This window comes from Sorex fumeus, unplaced genomic scaffold (genome assembly GCF_029834395.1).
Source record: "Sorex fumeus unplaced genomic scaffold, SorFum_2.1 ptg000030l, whole genome shotgun sequence".
In the NCBI taxonomy this organism is placed as follows: Eukaryota; Metazoa; Chordata; class Mammalia; order Eulipotyphla; family Soricidae; genus Sorex; species Sorex fumeus.
The window spans coordinates 7,387,729-7,404,861 of NW_026606087.1; the positions used below are offsets into that span (position 1 = coordinate 7,387,729).

The 17,133-nt window shown below is 39.4% G+C and overlaps 1 protein-coding gene across 1 annotated transcript; it reads left to right on the plus strand.

Annotated features, from left to right (window-relative positions):
* The first annotated feature begins 430 nt into the window (after positions 1 to 430).
* On the plus strand, positions 431 to 16,014 carry LYVE1 (lymphatic vessel endothelial hyaluronan receptor 1). Its single transcript, XM_056116122.1, has 6 exons — positions 431 to 634; positions 6,786 to 6,951; positions 7,068 to 7,207; positions 11,726 to 12,055; positions 13,294 to 13,372; positions 14,019 to 16,014. Exons 1-6 carry the CDS (start codon positions 550 to 552, stop codon positions 14,203 to 14,205), a joined length of 987 nt encoding a protein of 328 aa, XP_055972097.1. The 5' UTR covers positions 431 to 549; the 3' UTR covers positions 14,206 to 16,014.
* Positions 16,015 to 17,133: the final 1,119 nt, after the last annotated feature.

The following is a 17,133-nucleotide window of genomic DNA, read 5'->3' on the forward strand; positions in this document are numbered from 1 at the left end:
TATCTTCAATTATTAAATGGGCATTTGCTTTCTTCAGCACTATCTTCCCAGATCACAAGGATACATAGCTGGGGGAGGAGGGACCACAGATTGCAGCAGGATAGAAGAACAATCCAGGCTCAATTTCCTTTGAGACAGAGTATATAATTGAACAGGATCTGCATGTTACAGCAAAGCAAAGTGTGAGAACTGTGCTGGTAAGACAGGTGGGGGATCTCAGAGAATATAGGAATTGGACAACCTTCAGCAGTTCACACTGTACTATCTGCCTTCTTCATTTCTGTGTTTTCTGAGTCAGCATTAGCTAAATTTTCCATAAAGCCATCCACAAAGCACAGCCTCGGCATTCAAGGGACGTCATTCATTTCCCCCAGTGACCTTGACAAGTCAGAAGCCTGAAACCAGGGAAATCCGGATGTCTCTATTATGAAGTGCAGCAGTGGGGGCCCCTACATATTTCCAGAAATCTCTATCCACACTGGCAATTGTCTGCCTCCGTTGCTTCCAGTGACCATCTGAGGAGCTTCTAGCTTTAAAGGAGTTGGCACAATGGCCAGTTGCAATAGTCTTTTGTGGCTTTTTACCTCTCTCTGGACCACAGCGTTCCTGGTGCAAGGCTCTCTCCGAAAAGAAGGTAGGTGTCTCACTAGATTTCCAAACTGAGCCCAGATTTTGCAAACCATTCTAAGCCTACTGACCTTTCAATGTGGACTGCTGGGAGGGGGTGGTCCTCAGTGAGAAGATTCATAGTGTTGCTCTGCCAGAAATGTCTTCACCATATTATCAACTTCACCAAAATATGTCACATTTACCTTGATGTTATCTTGACTTTTGTTTTTGATTATGCAATTTTTATGAGAGTATTTGAAGCAAAACATTGAAGAGAAATTTTTTTCCTGTTGGATAAGCAAACTATCATTATAGAAATAGTTTAGCAATCACTAAGCCTGGGGAAGGCAACTAACTTTCAGTAGATATTGACTCACTTTATATTGTTGGAAGCATAGTATGATTATTCTCATGTATTTTAACGTAAATTGAAAAGAAAACTAATGAGGGTGGGGAGTATGAAAATTAAGTTTGAAACCTATCCATCAGCTTTGTACCATAGAAATGACTTGAAATGATTTCTGGGCTATTGAGATGCCTACATGGTAACCTCAGTCTGTGCTATAGGCAGAAAATTATAACCAGCAATATATGTTACAGCTCTTGGAAAATAAAAATTAGAGATCTTTAAAATAAAATTTCTACAGAACAAGGAGTAAACCCTGCTAGGTGTGATTCCCCCACCCCAAAAAAACAAACAGAAAAAAACCAAAACCCATGGGTTTTAAAGTTAATTTAATACCTACTTGCTCTTTTCTCAGGCCTGGGAAAGTTATTTAATCTCCAAGAGTCTAGGCACAGGGAAACAGCACTCCTTGACTCTGCACTACCTCCCAAGCATTACCTGGTGTGGCTCCAGAGACTCTAGCAACACTGGTACCAAGCAGCATCATATTCCTAGGTCTGAGTACGCAACTGTCAGGCCCAAAAGGATAAATTTGCCAGAAATGGCCCCCAGACCCTCAGAATATTACTTGGGAAACTCTCCTCAATTAATTTATTAATTGACCGAATTTATTGAAAAATTATTATCTGTAACTTCACCTTTATATTTTAAAATGTCAGGGTTTACAATGGGAACAAACCTATGGCAAAACTGTGGCTGGTGGAGGGGAGTGAGGATCTGGGGGGGAACATGTTCCATGGATGATGTGGTGATATCAACACTTGGACTGCATGGTAACATACACTTAGAAGAGGCACGAAACAGTATTCCTAAAATACATAGTCATGAAAACTATGTTCTCAATTTTTTTAATGAAGTATTTTTTTTAATTTAAAGGAAATGCAAAGCAAGTGATCCCTTTGCACCTTAGTTCTCAGTTATAGGCTGGCTGCTCATAGCTTCTTTATTATTTGGTAGCGGTGAACTTTGATGAGAAGTAAAAGGAAGGAAAAATAATTTTTAAGAGTCAAATATGTTTTCCAAAGCATATGACTTGTAAAGGATAGGAAAACATATAAATTTAAAAAATATTATGCCATGTGCTAAAATGATTTCTAGTTGTGACGTGAGCATCATTAGTAGGAACCCTTTTAGAGACCCAAACTCTCAAACTAGCCTGTCACACAGGAACCTTCCAACTCAATCTTGAGAATCACTCCTATATATAATCATAGTTCCTAACTAATATTCTGTGTGTGCTTTCAGAAATATCCTGTATTTACTTTTCTGAGTTTTTATGTCTAAAAAAACTAATTTGTTTGGCGAGATAGTACAGTAGGTAGGGTGCTTGTCTTGCACACATACAACTCAGGATCAATCCCCAGCACTGCCTACCACCTGAACCCTGCCAGGAGTGATCCCTGAGCACATCATTATGTCCCTAGAATAAACAGACGACAGAAAAAAAAAGAGTAAACCCCAAGGGCCTGAATCAGTATGTGTATATAAATGAAACAATCTGAGTGAATATATTACCACACATTTGCAAAGTTTTAAAATTTTCTGAGTCGGGATTTCCTTCTTTCTTTTTTTATTTGATGAATTGGTCACTTCCAATCTGTGCTTAAGGGATTTATGGCCTCTGCCATAGATTCATATTGTTTTCCTTTTTGTTTTATTTTTGGCCACACCCAACGGTGCTCAGGGCCTACTCCAAATTCTGTGCTCAGAGATCACTCCTGTGGGGACTGGGAACCATATGTGGTGCTGAGAATCAAACTCGTTTTCCCACTTAGTACAAGAAGCACCCGACCTGCTATACTATCTCTGTGGTCCCTGATTCTTGACCAGCTGGTATCATGAGAAGAACTGAGAATGCTGTACGGCTTGGATTCTGTGGCGTCAAGAACCACCAAGCCACCCTGGGCAGCCTCTAAGGTCACACTCAACTATACTGGTGAGAAGCAGGGAGATGAGAGACTTTTGATGCCAAGGATCAAACCACAATGGTACACATGCATTGCCATCAAACCCCTGTATCATCTTTCCAGTCCAAGCGATTTTTTTTTCATGATGAAAATATTTAAGCGAGATAAATTATAAATTACAAAGACACAAAGAGAGAAGAATCTGACACAGAGTAACAGCACCAGGTGCTAAATATTGGCGTTGATATTAATACCCATATTGGTATAGATAATTACTATTGATATATAGACTTTGAAGAGGCTGTTCCATCACAAACACTTGTATTACATGTAGGTTCTCTGGTCTCTTTGTGAAAGCAGAATGTAGCAGCAACAAGGCCATCTGTAAACACACATCCCAGGGACACTGTTGCTGAGCACAGCACAGTCACACGGAGGACTCAGTAATGCTCTTTGCAAGATGTTCATATTGGCACCTCACAGAAATGCCTGTGTAAACCTGGGATAGGAAAACTGGTTAAGGACAGGTCAAACATATCTAAGTACTGGATCATACTTCTTATCAATATTCATGAACATGCAGCTAGGGAAAATCAGAGAGGATGAAAGGGTTCTTGGAGTTTAGGGCTGAGCCCTCAAGCCTTAGGGAAGGAGTTCAGAACTGGACTGACTCTCCTGGTCCATTAGCCCAGTGGGGGATGGCCCAGAAGTCTCTAGTATGTTTTCCACTGATGCTGTCAGCCCGCTCTGCTGCCTGCTGCCCTGCAGGGCTCCCTCTTCTCTTGTGTTACAGGCCACATATGTTACATTCATTCTTCCCTGTGTACATGTTGTTTTGTAGCAAAGTTATATTGAGTCTGGATCTTATGAAAATCTGCTTTTAGGCTGCTGAACCCAAAAGAATATGGCTTTTGTCAGTGGTTGTCAGTGCAGTCATTGCCCTAAAAAGAAGCAATTGGTTTTTTTTGGGTTTTTTTGGTGGGGGGTAGATGGAGAGATAGTACAGCGATTAAGATAATCCTTGCACATGGATGATCCAGGTTTGATCCCTGGAACCCCGTATGGTTCCATGAGCACTGTCAGGTTCCTGAGCAGAGCTGGGTGGAAGCTCTGAGCTCCATTGGGTGTAGCCCTCTAAACCAAAACAAATAAATAATCTGGTAGGGACCAGGAGTGTGTCTTAGTCGTAAGAACACTTGCCTTGGATGTGTGGGTTTCTGAGTTCAATTCCTAAACCATAAGTTCCTCTGAGCACCTCCAGGAATGCTATGACCCCCCAGTCCCAAGCTGAGAAGGGACTCCATGCAGAGCTAGAAATTTCCCAGAAACCAAAACTAAAACAAAACACTTAGATAAATTAGCAAAACTACATTAAGAGCAGTTTCAGATAAACCAGGGGGATTTATCTAGCCCATTATGAGTTGGGGAAGGGTTTAAAGTTTGGGCTGAACTACCCACTCAAGTGAAATTTAGGTTTCTATGCTTTTTAATTACTATTATTATTTAATTGATTGATATTGGTTTTGAGGTCACAATGACCATACTCAGGGGCTATTCCTGGATCTGTGCTCAGAAGCGACCCCTGACAGTAATGTCAGGGATTTGAACCAGGGTTAGCAGGATACAAGGCAAATACCTTAACTTCTGTACTAGTCAAAAATATTTCATCTCTGTTTTTTTCTTTTGTTAGGTTTGGCTATACCTAGAGGTGCTCTGGGAGTACTCCTGGTTCTGTACTCAGGCATCACTCTTTCGGGGAATTTGTGTAGTGCTAGAGGGTTGAACCGGGATCATGTAAAACAAGCTCCTTGAACCCAGTACTATTTCTTCAGCCCAAATTTACTTTTATTTTTACCAGTAAGGATCATAGGAAATGTATGAGGTGTGTAATATGATTTAGGCCTGCACCAACTAGGCATATGGAACAGGTGACAGATCACATCAGAAATGAAAGGTGGACATGAGTTACCTGGGAATGAACCTGAGTCCGTTGGGATAAAGAAAATAGGATTAATTGAGTTGCCCTTGGGAGATCAGTTTTTTGGGTTGTTTTAAGAGCCAGGATTGAACCCAGGTCTCATGCATGCCAGGCATGCCCTTTATCACTGAGTCCTACTCTCGCTCCCTAGGTCAAATTCTCATGAACAGGTAGAAACCAAGTCGTATGTGACTTCTTGACAGCACTGGACGAAGTTAGTCTAGACTGCAACAATAATTTCCAGACATAAATAAGGTTTCATTTACAATTGAAAAATTGAACTTACTAGGCAGGATATTGACCAGAAAGCCACTGGACCTTTGCTGGGAAGACTTCACTCTCCATTGTCCTTGGGGAGAGAAGGTCTCCCTGAGAGTACAGTAATAGAATAAGTACCTAGGTCTTTGTAGCTGTCAGTTACTCTTCCCCTCTACTATCCATCATCGGATTCAAATCCTGATCTGAACAAGATGACTGACCCATGAGAGATGCCTGTATTCTCTCCTTACCTGTGGAAGAAGGAGAGCTGGTGTGGCTTGACCTGTGAATCTCTGAGCCAAAAAAGAAGCAATAAATGCACTGTCACATGAAGTTTTCCTCATCAGTTCTCATGTTTCGCCTAGATCCTCCTCAAGTAGATTACAAATTCTAAATCTGTGTCATCATTCAGACATTCCTAAAATGATTCCTTTGCAAATGCTCAGCAGCAAAGATGGCCTCAAAGACAGCCTCAGATAGGTAGAAGATTGGATATCCTGGTCACACTGAGGGCAATCAGCTCTTGTACCAACACCTACTGTCAATCTTGCAAAGACTGAATGTAGAATGGGGGTGGCTGAAGAGTGAACTGCAGTCTCACCTACTCTCTGAACAGGGATCTTAAACTGTTTTTGCTGTGAGTAATTAGTGCAGTGCTAGTATTGCTGGAAGCAGGGTTCATCTCTCATTTTCTTGATACATTCAAGAAAATCTGCGTCGGGGAAGAGATTGACAATATTTACAACAAACTTGAGGTACTAACATAAAAATGTCTTCAATTCTCAACCCTATACAATAGTTACTCCCTTAAGTTTCAATAAGGAAATTGATTCAAAGTAAGTAATTAGCTGGAGGTTGCACAGTTAGTAAGGAGCATAGGCCAGATTCAAATATGATCTGACTCTGATAGTTAAGAGTTCCTGTTTCCTCCAGCAACCAGTGAGTAACTCTGCCCCCCAATGGTCAGAGAAGACCTGGGCCTGAACAGAGCTCACAATCGGATCAAATGCAACATTCCTTAGCCCATCTTAGAAATAGTGGTGTCCCAGACCTGATACTGGATTAGAATATTTTTTGATATTTTATTAACCTAAACCCTGAATTTTAACTTTCCAAAACTCTTAAACATTCAATTTTGGGGAGTGGGAACATAGGACTACACCTAACTGTGCTCAGGGTATAAACCTGGTTCTTGACTCAGGGATCACTCCTGGCAGGAGTACCATATGTGCTGCTGGGGTTTGAAATGGAATTTGTAGTATTCTAGGCAAGTGCCTATTCCTGTAATTATCTCTCCATCCTCCAACCAAGCATTCATTTAATCCATTTAATCATTCATTAAATGATTATGGATAATCATTTAATTATCCATATAATAAATAAGATCTTTAACATGGTGGATAATGATCAAAGTGGGTGAAAGATTCTGCTGGGATGATAGCACATGCCCTCCTAATCCAACAGGATGCCTTGGTGAAAAATGCTTAGTCTGTGTATTTCTAAACTTCATCCAAGTCTCTCAGAATCCACTGCTGCATGAAGATAACAGTGTTTTACTAGAAGGGATATCCCATGAGCTAGGAACATGAGCAGGACCAAGCTGACCACCTATGCGATTCCTTTGCAGATATTTCCATTACAGTGCAATGCAGAATCATGGGAGTCACCCTTGTAACAACTAAATCTCAACTAAATCTCGCAGAAGCCAAGGAGGCCTGTAGTCTGTTGGGACTAACTCTGGCCAGCAAAGACCAGATTGAAACAGCAAGAGAGTCTGGACTTGAGACTTGTAGGTGAGCAACAGTTGGGTCCACTAACACTGGAGCTGGAGCTGGAGATTTTTCAATTTTGTGTTTGTGTTCAGCTAATGATATGAGCAGAAATCCAGCTAATGTATATTCTGTTACAGCTATGGATGGGTTGACAATGTGGTCCTGGTCGTCCCTCGAATTACCAAAAACCCCAAGTGTGGCAAGAATGGGATCGGTGTCATAACCTGGGCCAATCCACCCAGCAAGAGGTCCGGTGCCTACTGTTACAATTCATCCGGTGAGATTGAAGCCTCTGCAAGTGGCATGTTTTCTCTGTGTTTCTCTAGTACTGTTACCTGTTTGAGAAGAATAATCTTGAGCATCAGTAGAAGTAGTCTACTGCTGGTGATGGTCATTAATGCTCCCAAGACTGTGTCTGTGTCCAGGCAGTGTTTCCCTGAGAGGAAAAAGAGTATTAAAAGGCACTGTAGAGAGGGTTCATTCTAGGAGACTCCATTCCTTGTGATCCCCATTTTATAAGCTAAACAAAAAGAAAGGGAGGAAGTATCACTATGGACAAAGCAATGTATTGAATCTGTTATTGCACCCTGACCTATAAGGTCAGTTTTATTACCTGCACTTTCTTATCCCCTATTATATTATGAAAGAGAAAATTTAGTAGCTGTACTTGAGATGTTTAAGAACAAGACCAAATTTCCACTTTATGAAGAAGAGTGTTGAAACTCAAAAGGAGAACTAATTTTTTTCATGGTTACATGCAAAATTTGTCCTTTTAATCTTGCTTGGAAACCCTGACAAACACAGCCTAAATCCTTTTATACAAGTAACTTCTTAGAAAAGTTTTCTTTTGCTAAATATTTGTTCTTGCTTTGTCACAAGAACCTCTAATTTATATTTCATGTATACTTTATATAATTTATACTTCACATATACTCATAAATTTGAAGTTTCCCAGGCCAAAGAGATAAATAATTGGTTATACAAAAAAATCGATAATAATTAAAACACATACAATTAATTGAAGTCACAACTTAAGTTCCACAAAAAACTTGTGAACCCAAATGGCAGCATAATCCATGTAATTCTGTGAACCAGGGACTTTGACATTGGAAAGGCCCCGATGGTGATTTGTCCAAATTCCCACACTTCATGTATGAAACAGTTAGAGCTCAGAATGGAAGGGTGACTTGATCAAAATCCTGTAGTCAGTTAGTAGCAGAATCAAGTCTGGAATGTAAAATTTCCAACATTTTCTCACCATCCTCCTTCTCCCTGCCTCTTCAGCACACCTTCTTTGACTGGAGAACTAGTTGACCTTTTCTTCCAACTGTCAATGTGATGATATGAGACCCAGCTCTCTAGGCTAAACAAAACAGATGAAGAAGTTGTGGATTCGTGTGCTTCCTTACAATTTTATTTAACTTATATTTCCTTCTCATGTGTCCTGGATGAGATGTGCTCCATTTTTTGGATAAAATACTTTGTAGATTTACTTTGGATCACATCACAATAAAAAAAGGCACTTGGTGTCCATATTTCCTACTAGTTAGTACGCAGTCTTGATCTAAATTTTAATAAGATGGCAACCACCAGACTTCTCTAATAAAATCATAAAGGTAAGTATATATTGTGTAGTGTGATTTGTTGACACTATATGAATAGTCTGACTCCCAACAATGTTTTACCTAGGTAAACTACTGTTTAAATTAACAAACATTGGTGATACCTAAGATAGTTATTTATTAATTTTGAGGCAACAAAATGATTATTTCAAAATATTTTTCTTTTACTCCCTCTACCACAAGGCCCATCCTTCTCATTGCCTAACTAACTCCTGCTCTGTATTTATATCTCAAATATCTCCTCCCTGAAGCCTTCCCACACCTTTCCTCCTATCTGTTCTGTTAGACTCCAATCACTCTTTGTGTTGAATATCTATCAGAGCACTTGGCATATTCTAGAGAAATCATAGATCAGGAGACGAAAACAAGATCCTAATTCTTCCAGGTGAGCTTCATTGTGCCCAGACCAGAAGAGTGAGTTGCTATTTCTTACTCATTCTGTGTTCCTATTGGTTAGATTGAAAGGAGAGATAAAGTTATTCTCACCTCTTATTTTCTGTGTCTATCCTCTGTGCTCCCCCTATACAAATTTAGATCCTCATTAATCATATGCCAAGTGACAGAAGAATATCACTTACACTTTTCAAGAGAGATAGCTGATACTTACTCTGCTCACAGTCATGAAAGAATCATTGAACTTTTAAACTGAGCCACTCCATGTTTTATCTTGTGTGGTGATGGTTAAATACAAGCACAGCATGAGGCCCGGCACCAGTGATTTTAACCCACAACCATTGTTGAGATCACTTTGTTCTAGATTATCTCAAAGATGCAGGTTTTAGGATTCCAGGTATTTCTGTATTCTCCTATTTCTATACAATAATAATATCTTTCTCTGATCTGGGTTATTTTCTCTCCTCTACCTTTTATCCTTCCAATACTTCCAGTAATTTATTTTTGGTGACTAACTATATGAGAATAGAAAATACACTGGAAAATCAACCACACTGTACTCACTTGTATATTTCTGGTATAAGCACTTTCAGTCTTATATCTCTTGGATCATGCTATTATTTTTGACTACATATTCTATTCTTTCTTCCACACTAGATGAGTTGTTGGTCTGTTCATACTAGTTTTTTTATTCATCAAACATACTGAGTTCCTCACCTGCAGCTGTTGAACTGGCTGGTCTCTTAAAATGCTTTTTCCTAGATCTTTGGTGATTGTCCACATTTCTTTATTAAGATCTCAGTTTATGGATCAGCACCTCAAGGAGACTTTTGTATATAACTGTCTCTCACACCCTCTACACTCTCAGTTTAATCCTTATTCTGCTTCATTTTCTTCTCATCATTTATTGTCTTATAAAATTTCTAAATATTATATTAAATTTCTATCCTCTATTCCCATATCTGAATTTTTGTCTTGCATGTACTATGTTCCTAGCACCTAACTGTGAGTAGTAGATAAATAAATATCTACAGATTGAATGCATTGATCTACTATATCTGCCTAAGTGATATCTCCTCTGTGAGTCCCCATAATACCCCCCATCCTCATCCAAGTTCTTCTCTGTCCTCCTGGAATCAGGAGCCAGACCTTATTTGTCCCTCTATTTTTTTTAAATTTTATTATTTTTTTTTATTTTATTAGTGAGACATCATGAGGTACAGTTGTAGACTTACAAATTTTTGTACTTGGGTTTCAATTATACAATGATCAAATACCCATCCCTCCACCAGTACCCGTTTCCCACCACCACGGATCCCAGTATCCCTCCCACCCCTCACCCCCCCATCCCACCCTGCCTCTGTGGCAGGGCATTCCCTTTTGTTCTCTCTCTCTCTCTTATTGGGTGTTGTGGTTTGCAAAAGAGGCAATGGGTGACAATCATGTTTGGTCTATATGTCCCTCTATTTTTAGCTACCCATACGCAAGATATTGTATTCAATATGTTTTCTCTGTTATTAAAAAATTGCATTTTGAGGAAAGAATTGTGCATGTGCTCAAAAAAGAGAAATATGACTAACTAGAAGCCAAGAGGAGAGAGTACAGTGAATAAGTGATTGCCTTGCATGTGGCCAATCCACATTTAATTCCTGGCACCCATATGATTCCCTGAGTTTGCCAGGAGTGATTTCTGAGTGCAGAGGCAGGAGTGTCTTGAGCACTGCTGGGCATGGCCCCAAACTGTGTATGTGTGTATGTGTGTGTATGTGTTAATTCAGAAGATTAAGGATGATTTTCTTTTTCATAGAAATCTTTTCAAAATAACATAATATGCTGACAATACATGAGGTCAAAATGGTTTTCCAGTAGTATTCATCACCTTGGCTGTAATCAATTTAGTTTTCAAAGACTATCAGCAAGTTATTCGATTTCTCTTAACTTCAGTTTCCTCCTGTATTAATAAGCATTTGATAAAATTTTCAAATTAAATATCATGCCTGACTCAAAGCAAGAGGCTCAACAAATGTTTGTTTTATTGTTATGACATTCAACTGATTAGAAAGCACACTTCTATCCTTCTCCTGCACCTCTCTTATAGAAAACTTATGAACAGAGAGAAATCTGACTTCAGTAGACCCTTGTCCTGAAGTAGACACATGCTTGCAAATTTGGTGTTGCCGTTTACTTTTGTATTCTTTTCAGATTTCCTTCCTTTATTCATCAAATATTGATTGAGCACAAGATATGTGCCAGATACAGTGCACAGATCATTATGACCTAAACAGACAGGGTTCCTGGCTTCCAGGGCACTCACAGCCCAGTGAGAAAGTGTTTCATGAGAAATGTGACAAGGGAAGTACAAGCAGGTACAACAACATCCGTCTAAGGACCAAAATATTGTCATCCAAACTGCCCAAAAGAAAGATACTCAATATGAGGCCTGAAATATATGAATTCAATAAATAAAAAGGATATGAAGAGTCTTTAAAAACCATCATGATCAAAGGCATGATTGTGAGAGAATGTATCTGAAAAATGGAAAAAATTTCAGAATAGCTGGAGTATTCAAAGACTGATAAAGATCCAAAGACTTCCTTGTCAACATCAGGGACCAGGTCTTGGGCTATACATCCATGCAATCACTGTAGGAAGGATGTGATCAGGTTATATTCACATTTTGCTAAGACCTTTGGGGCTTCAATATAAGAAAAGTAAAGGGGATTAGAACCAGTAAGGTACCTGTTGCCATATTTATTTATTTCCTTTTTCCTCCCCCACAGATACGTGGATTAACTCATGTATTCCAGATAGTACCCCCACTGAAGAACCTATACTCAGCACTCAGGCTGCAACCTACACAACAGAAATGCCTATCAGTGACAGCACATACTCAGCATCATCTACTGATGCACCTGAGTCTAATTCATCTGCTTTGATACCAACTCCTCCTCCTACTTCTGTTATGGCTTCTACCTCTACTTCAAAGAAAATAAAATTAATTTGTGTAACAGAAGTTCTCATGGAAACAAGCACCTTGATGACCCCTACAGAAACAGAATTATTTGTTGAAAATCAAGTTGCATTCAAGAATGAAACCGTTGGGTTTGGAGGTATAAGTTTTCTGTGTCTGCACTGAATGTCTGAGAAACAGATAATATATAGAAATTAACCTGATTAATGCATTCAGAACCTTCCAGATTGGAAAAACGAATGCAAATCATCTTTCCTAAATGTACAGAATTTGAAGACATCACAGAACCTTAATGATTTAAAGATCTGGGCATAAAGAAAAAAAATTTTTTGAAATTTTTAGTTACTTGGGGTTACTCCTAGTTTCCATTCAGGAATTACTCCCGGAGGTGATCAGGGAACCAAAGGGGATACTGTGGATAAAATCTAGTCGGCCACATGAAAGGCAAATGCCCTACCCATTGTATATCGCTCCAGCCCAAGACATTTTTCTTTTAAAACTCAAAGGATTTAACAATGCAGCAATCCTGACTAGTGTATTTTTGCTCAAGAGCCTTATCTTATAAAATTGATGAGATTTTAAAAATGGTTTCTGCTCAATGCCACTGTTTGTGTGGAATTTGCACATTCTTCGCACATGCAAGTTTTCTCCTGTGTTCCACTCCTCCCACCTTCCAGAGATATGCTCATTAGAGTATCTGGTGTGTCTAACTTGTCCCACTCTGCGTGTACCTGTCTGAGCAAGGGCACCCTGTTACTTCACTTTTGGAACTGGGTTCCATCTTACTCTTGAGCTGCCAGCAGACCTTCCAGCCCTCCTCAACCCTGAACTAAAATAAGTGGGATGGTAAAAGAATGACTGGATGAATACTAATTATTATTTCCTATTAGATGTGTCTCTAAGCTTTATTTAGAAGCTTGTTGATGTTTTTTGACCAGAAATAAGTCATAGAAACATAACACTTATGCATATAAATTAGCCTATGGGAAAATTGATTTCTTCACAAAGACTTTGCATTAGTCACATTGTGAGGTGTACGTAATATGTAGACATTAACTTTTTTAATGTATGCTTTAAATTGGAAAATTTTCTTTCCTATTCAAAAGTGAGGTTTTTATACTTAATTAGCTCCTAACTTATCACCTCAAGGTCACAGAGAGGAAATAAACTCTGTCCTATTGCACCTTATTGAGCAAGGCCACGGTTTTGCAGGCCAGATTCAAAATCAGAAGGAGGCCCAGTGTCCAACGTGGCCCCTGAGAGTTCAGAGTTTCCTCCTGCACTGTTCATGGTGATCATCAGTGCACAGGTGGACCTTAGAAGAGCAGGTCCAGGAATGACTCAGGAGACCCACCAACCTGTGTCTCTTTTCGGCAGGTGTCCCCACAGCTCTGTTGGTGCTCGCGCTCCTCTTCTTTGCTGCCGCAGCTGGTCTGGCAGTTTGCTACGTCAAAAGGTGAGCTGGTTGGCACATCATCAGTCCTATAATGTTTGTCCATCCCTATGTTGTTTGTTTCCAACTTGTCATAGTATGTTTTTGGTCCAAATAGAAAGAGAAGTCCTCTCATGCAGTAAACTTTCTCCCTCATAGCACCTCTCCTTCCTAATACCCAATTTTCCCTTCTATTTAAGCCCATGCATGCCATTCATTTTTTAGATATAGTTTCATGGATGTTCCTTTATAATTTGGGGGGATTACTGGGGGGGACACACCTTTCAGGGCTTACTCCTGTCGCTCTGCTCAGGGATCACTCCTGACAGTGTTCAGGGGACTGTATGGGACACTGAAGATCAAACACAGGTCATTCTCATGTAAGACAAACATCCTACCTGCAGTACTATCACTCTGGTCCCTATTGTTTTGTTTTGTTGCAGCACCTGAGCTGTACTCAGTACTTACTTCTGGCTCTGTGCTCAGGGATCACTTCTGGCAGTGGTGTGGTACCAGGGATTGAGCCTGGGTTGGATGCATGCAAAGCATGTCTTTGCATATATGAACAAAGAGACCCAGCACAGTATGTCAAGATGAATCATCACAATACTTTGTTCATTTTACAATTCCACAGAAGCCTCTCACTGCAATTTTATGCTTCTGTCTATAGGTATGCAAAGGCCTTCCCCTTCACAAACAAGAATCAGCAGAAGGAAATGATTGAAACCAAAGTAGTGAAGGAGGAGATGATGGATGATTGCAACTCTAATGAGGAATCAAAAAAATTTGATAGAAAACCAGATGATCCCAAAAGTGCACCCAAAACAACAGTGCGATGCCTGGAAGCTGAAGTTTAGGTGAAAAAGAAGTGTGAGGGCACATCTGAGGCTGACTTCTTTCCTGATACACATACTGGCCCCAGATGGGAAAACAAAACAGGGCCAAAGAACCAAACAAGAAAGACCAGTCTTGGTTCCTAACTGGAATCAACTCCGGACCAAGCTGTTCACCAAAAGGAAGTCCTTCCTCCCATCCTTGATGAATTCTTTTCTCCTCCCTCCAAAGCTTCCTGCAGTCCTAGCTTCCTTATGAACTGAAATCCCAGTGGAGAAAGAACTTTCCTACCTTGCAAAGCTTAAGGACCAATAGAAGCTCATTAGAACTCACAATATAAAGAGAACTTCCTTTCTTTTTTTTTTTTTTATTAGTGAAACACCATGAGGTACAGTTGTAGATTTACAAATTTTTGTGCTTGGATCTCGGTCATACCACGATCAAATACCCATCCCTCCACCAGTGCCCATTTTCCACCACCAGGATAATATCCCTCCCCCCCCCATCCTCCCATCCCCCCCATCCCCCCCTGCCACTGTGGCAGGGCATTCCCTTTTGTTTTCTCTCTCCTCCTGGGTGTTGTGATCAGCCAAAGAGGCATTGAGTGGCGAACATGTTCAGTCCAGTCTACTTTCAACCTGCATCTCCCCTCCTGGGAGGATCCTCCAAACACCCTCCACTTGGTGTTCCCCTTTCTATCTGAATTGTCCTTTCCCCTAGAATATCTAGGAGAACTTCCTTTCTGACTGAGAAAATGAAGTACTAAAAACCAAGAAGCCACCAGAACCAAGGCTTTCTCCCCAGCACAGAATCTTTCTCCAGCTCTGTAAAGGAAACTCTTATACCAACTGACATGTTTTTCTAAGCCAGGCAGGAGCAAAATAATAATAATAATATTAATAATAATAACAGAAAAAAGAAGGAAAAAATATTTTGCAACTGAAAGCTTTGAAATTCCGTAACTTGAGACCTAATTTCTGTGAAACAAAAATAAATAGAAAAAAATAATGCAATCAAAGATATTGGCAGCATATTGGTAACAGAGACTTAAATATAGACACATCCAAAGTGTTAATCAATGAATAGTTTGAGTTGGAGTCATGATTTAGAACTTAACATGCTTTTACTCCTCCTCCTGCTCCTTTTCTCTAAAGAATTTACTTTAAAAAGATATCCAATGTTGTCTTATAGATTTCTATTTTTGTCTGAGTTACAGAATTATTAGTGAGAAAAAGTACTGTCCAAGAATCCATTAAGTTTGGGCCTGGAGCAATAGCACAGCGGGTAGGGCATTTGCCTTGCATGTAGCCAACCCGGATTCAATTCCCAGCATCCCATATGGTCCCCTGAGCACCGCCAGGAGTAATTCCTGAGTGAAGAGCCAGTAGTAACCCCTGTGCATCGCTGGGTGTGACCCAAAAAGAAAAAAAAAGAATCCATTAAATTTAACAAATATTTGCCAAATACCTACTATGTGTCAGCCCTGTGCTAAGTATTGCATCCTATAATTGAATCTTATTAAAAATGCATATAATAGAATTTTGTACAAAGTTAATTTTTAAAATTTTTTTATATCTTTCACTTATCTACTTTTAAAACTAATAATTTTTTGTTGCTGAGACTAATCTTTTTATTATTTTCCCTAATATGACAACCACTCTTATAACCTTAATTTATTATTAACATACATAAAAGTACATTATTACCTCTGTACACAAAGCACAATTTTTTAATGTCATTATGAAATGTTTCACTAGCTCTCCTTTTTCTAGCAAGAAGAGTCTGAAAAGAGCAGAAATATTTGTGTTGAGAAAATAAAAGCATTTAGAACATTTCTTTGCTCTCTTATTTACATAGATGCATTTACTTTTGTGCAAAATTTAAATACTATTGACTTGAATAGCACAGGTTTGAACTGTCAAGATCCACTGATTTGTGACATTTTCTTTTCTATCCTTGTGTTCAGCATTCATTGATTCAGCCTACGTAGGCTATTTTGGTTGAAAGCTCAGATGTAGACCCCATGGATACAAGAGCTTGCTGTATGGTACTTGAGCATCCCCTATTTTGGAGTTGGTGGGGAGATGGGTAGGTTTTGAAAGGAATCATTACATATACCACAGGAATAGTATAGTTCACTTTGAGGGAGTAAAATGTTTTCTGTGTTTTCTCAGCTATATTAGGTTGTTGCCGCAAGGTCCCACATTGTTCAGGAGTCAAATACAATCTGGTATTGGCTTAAGTGAAAAGCAAAGCTTTGGTTGTTGAAATGTTTACCTAACCAATTATATATTCTTACTTTCTTTAAGTAGTGATCTTATTTTTTAAACGTTTTTAAAAAATTAATTTAAGAACCATGATTTACAAAGTTATTGATAGTTGAGCTTTAGGCATAACATATTTCAACTCCAATCCCACCACAATGTTAACTTCCCTCCATCATTGTTTCCATGCTCCATCACCATCCCCTAACCCTCACCTAAGCCCCTTGACAGGAACATTGCAAAGTGTTTAAACCTAATGTTTTCAGTTATTGAATCTGTGCTTTGGATATATAGCTATAGCAGTCTTCCACATCATCACTCCTGTCAGGCCTAGGGAAACATATGGAGTGCTGGGGATCGAACCTGGGTCTGCAGCATATAAACCAAACTCCCAGCTCTCAGTACTATCTCTCCAGTCTAAGACAAACATATTTTAGGATTAAAAAGGTCAAGGGAAAGACCAACACAATAGTACCAGGTATAGGGTGTTTGCCTTGCACAAGGCCAACCAGTTTCAATCCCTATATCCCATATGGTCTTCTGAGACTGCCAGAAGTGATCCCAGAGGACAGAGACAGGATTAAGCCTTGAGCACCACCAGAGGCTCCAAAAATAAAACAAAAAATATAAAATAAAATTAAAAAGTGGCAGGAATGGGCTGGAGAGAGAATATAACAGGTAGAGTGC

Excerpts from the sequence above, each read along its gene's own strand:
- LYVE1 (XM_056116122.1), top strand. The coding sequence starts at position 550 with ATGGCCAGTTGCAATAGTCTTTTGTGGCTTTTTACCTCTCTCTGGACC. Across the intron at positions 6,952-7,067 it reads TCTGGACTTGAGACTTGTAG|CTATGGATGGGTTGACAATG; the intron begins GTGAGCAACAGT and ends ATTCTGTTACAG. Across the intron at positions 7,208-11,725 it reads CTACTGTTACAATTCATCCG|ATACGTGGATTAACTCATGT; the intron begins GTGAGATTGAAG and ends CCTCCCCCACAG.